This window comes from Lipotes vexillifer, unplaced genomic scaffold (genome assembly GCF_000442215.2).
Source record: "Lipotes vexillifer unplaced genomic scaffold, Lipotes_vexillifer_v1.1 scaffold77, whole genome shotgun sequence".
NCBI lineage: Eukaryota > Metazoa > Chordata > Mammalia > Artiodactyla > Lipotidae > Lipotes > Lipotes vexillifer.
The window spans coordinates 1,791,839-1,795,193 of record NW_006792456.1 but is presented as its reverse complement, the minus strand read 5'-3'; the positions used below and the strand labels follow the sequence as shown (position 1 = coordinate 1,795,193).

The 3,355-nt window shown below is 46.2% G+C and overlaps 1 protein-coding gene across 1 annotated transcript; it reads left to right on the top strand.

Annotated features, from left to right (window-relative positions):
• Positions 1-1,570: 1,570 nt before the first annotated feature.
• LOC103088221 (prolyl-tRNA synthetase associated domain-containing protein 1) lies at positions 1,571-3,355 on the top strand. The gene is made up of 2 exons (XM_007465667.1): positions 1,571-1,663; positions 2,924-3,355. Exons 1-2 carry the CDS (start codon positions 1,580-1,582, stop codon positions 3,353-3,355), a joined length of 516 nt encoding a protein of 171 aa, XP_007465729.1. The 5' UTR covers positions 1,571-1,579.

The window sequence follows — 3,355 nt, the reverse complement described above, 5'->3', positions numbered from 1 at the left end:
AAAGAGTGGGAGGAATATTCATTACTTATCCGAGAACGGGGGTGTGGTTTGGACCTGGAACTGATGCAACTCTCCTTTTCGGTCCTTGTATGGGCTTTTCCGGTTGTTGTCATGGCAACTGTCAGCTGTCACTGCACCGGTCGGTGTGTCATTTAGCATGCTTAGGCATTACAATGAATGTATCATGAGGCTCTAGGTCTACTGGAAGTTAAATCTTCAGCCATCTAGTGCCTAATTGGCTCTAACCAGTTCTTGTGTTTTTCTTTGCAGCTTCCTCCCAAAACTTAGGTTAAACAAAACTTAGGTTAAGAGCAACTGGTTTCCATTCAAGCCCGGGACAAGAGTATGATTCTGGGGTAACAGCTTTGGTAACAATTTGAGGCTTAATCTAAACTCATAAGTGAAACTCTAGTGGAATTTCAGGCCTCGTTCAAGGTGGGGAGTAAGGGTTTTGCAGGATAGTGGAAAACACCCCACAAAGAGGTAGGAAAAGTGCCTCTGAAAAAGGTAGAGTTGTGGTTGCCACAGCTGATTATTTAAAAGGAAAGGGATTTTGGCTCCTTCTCTCCCTGTTGGTTCACGACCTCAGGTAATTCCCCAGGTGAAACCTCCGCCCCCACACCAACCCACACACACACACACACACACACACACACACACACACACCCTTAGGAGGTAACAGAATGACTGAAGAGGCAGGGCACTCCATATTGGTAGGTGGCAGTTTTAGTAAGCAAGGGAACTTACATAGGTGGTTTGTCTTGGATATCCACTCGCCAGAATCTTAAGAGTTTATACAGAGGCCTTAAGTCGGGGAAGGGGGGTTGCACTTACCAAAAAAGTCCAGATGGTTTCAATAACACCTTACTCTCTCAAGGCTGCATCCTTCAAGTAGCACCTAGCTCAAGAACAGCGGGCAGAAAGTACATTCGAAGGACAGAACGGGTAAGGAGCCTCTGACTGCCTCAGTCCACCTCCTGGGTCAAGCCGAGCCCACGGCCAGTCGATTACTCCCCCAACACTCCCTAAGCTGAGTTGCTATGTGGCTCTGATTCTGTTTATTTTTTTATTTTTATTTTTTTAAGTGGTTGATTCCGCAAATTTCAGAGAATAAATAGATAATCCCATTATCCTAATATTCTCTGAGTGAAGAAAATCAAATTTTAATTTATGATAACCTAAAATCCTAGTGCCAGGCCTGAAGGCAATAGGAGGAACGGTCATCAAGTCTGATTCTGTTTAAATGGAAGATATGCTGTATCTAGGAAACCTGAGGCGAGGCTAGAGAGGGCTGTGAGAAGGCAGGCGCCTTCCTCTCGCAGGACGCGGGGCAAGGAACTCTGCACGTCTGGTAAGTCTGTCTCTGCGGACGCAGACAAACTTCAAGCACGCGGGATGGGAGCGAAGCGAACCCAGCGCAACGCCGCCTCCGGAAGGCGCCCACTCTTGGGCTTCCGGCACCGCCCCTGTCCCTCCAGGCACTTCCGTCTGAGCTGGCAGTTCGTGGACTGCGGGAAGCCACGCCCAGTTCTTCCGTTCGGTCTCTCGCCACCGCGTCAGTTAGCGCCACGAGGGTAGCATGGCAGGCGGCGAGTTGCGGGCAGCGCTGGAGCAGCGCCTCGAAGCCCTGGCCATCCGCACGGAGGTCGTGGAGCACCCGGAGGTGAGGCGCTCCCGCCGGGACCACCCCGGGGAGGGGTGGGCTTTGCTGCAGCTTCTATGGGGCGAAGGCGCTAAGCCTAGACGTCCCAGGGGTAATGTGCCGCAGAAACTTCCGTTCTAAGGCATTTCCCGGGATCCAGAGTACGAAAGGGACCTGAAAGTACCATCAAGGGCCTCTCCATTTCGGACGCTGATGTTATTGTGAAAAAGCCTCATGTTTTCTTCTTGGAGTGATTTTTTTTTTCTTTTTTTGGCCGCGCCACGTGGGGTGCGGAACCTTAGTTCTCCACCAGGGATACAGCCCGTGACCCCTGAAGTGGAAGCGCGGAGGCCTAACCACTGGACCGCCCGGGGATTCGGAGTGATTTTTTATATTTAGAACTAGTACAACATATTGAGAACTTGCGCATCTCAAACTGGCTAGGGATGTTTGGTCAGTGTGTCAACTTTATGCGTATGTAAGTTGCCAAGCAGTAAACCCGTCTTTGCAAGTGCATACAGGATGCCAATGTTAGAGTTTGGTATTTTTTAACATGATTTATTGATGGGAAGATTTTTTTTTTGCACATATCTGATGGAGCCAGTACGTAACCTGAGTGGTGCAAGGACAAAGTTTTTGCCCAACCCTTGAGTAAGAGCTAATGATAATTAGCTAGATATGGTGATGATCTTCCAAGTTTAGAGAAATTCGTCAAAAGTATATTCTTTGACCCTTTTGCCTCCCTTATAGTCCACATACTCTCCCCTTTTTACTGCGCGTATTGCCAGCTTTTCTGATTTTTTTCTGTATATTAGTCCAGGGTCTCATTCCCTGCCCTCACTCCCTCTCTGTGGTTATCTTTTTATAGAGTGTAATCGTCATATGGCCTGGATGTAATGGAATGCCAAGGAATAGGAGTCTGGGCTGCTATAAACATTTTAAAATTAATTTCTATTGGAGTATAGTTGATTTACAGTGTTGTGAGGGCTGCTATAAACTTTACCAAAAGTTTAATGGAAAAACAAAAACATTTTAGGAGTGTGAAGGCTTGGCCTGCACATTGGAATGGAGAACTGGCGTAAGAGAAACTATCAATACTTCCTGAGGCCCTGAGATCAGATATATTTGCTAATGGACTGGGGATGAATCTCTACCAGTGAAATCCGGGTCACTGAGTACTCCCTAACCTTACACCCACCAGGCAATATACAGATAACTGTATGTGTGCAGTGTGTGTATACATGCATATTATTTTTAAACTTCTCATGTGATATTTCACAGGTGTTTACAGTTGAAGAAATGATGCCTCATATCCAACATTTGAAAGGAGCACATAGTAAGAACTTATTTCTTAAAGACAAAAAGAAAAAAGACTATTGGCTGGTGACAGTTCTTCATGATAGACAAATTAATTTAAATGATCTTGCCAAGCAGTTAGGTGTTGGAAGTGGAAATCTGCGGTTTGCTGATGAAACAGCCATGCTAGAAAAACTGAAAGTTGGCCAAGGCTGTGCCACACCGTTGGCACTCTTCTGTGATGATGGAGATGTGAAATTTGTTCTGGATTCTGCTTTTTTGGAAGGTGGACATAAAAAGGTGTACTTTCATCCAATGACCAATGCTGCAACCATGGGATTGAGCCCTGAAGACTTTCTCACATTTGTGAAGAAGACAGGACACGATCCCATAAGACTAAATTTTGATAAAAACTAA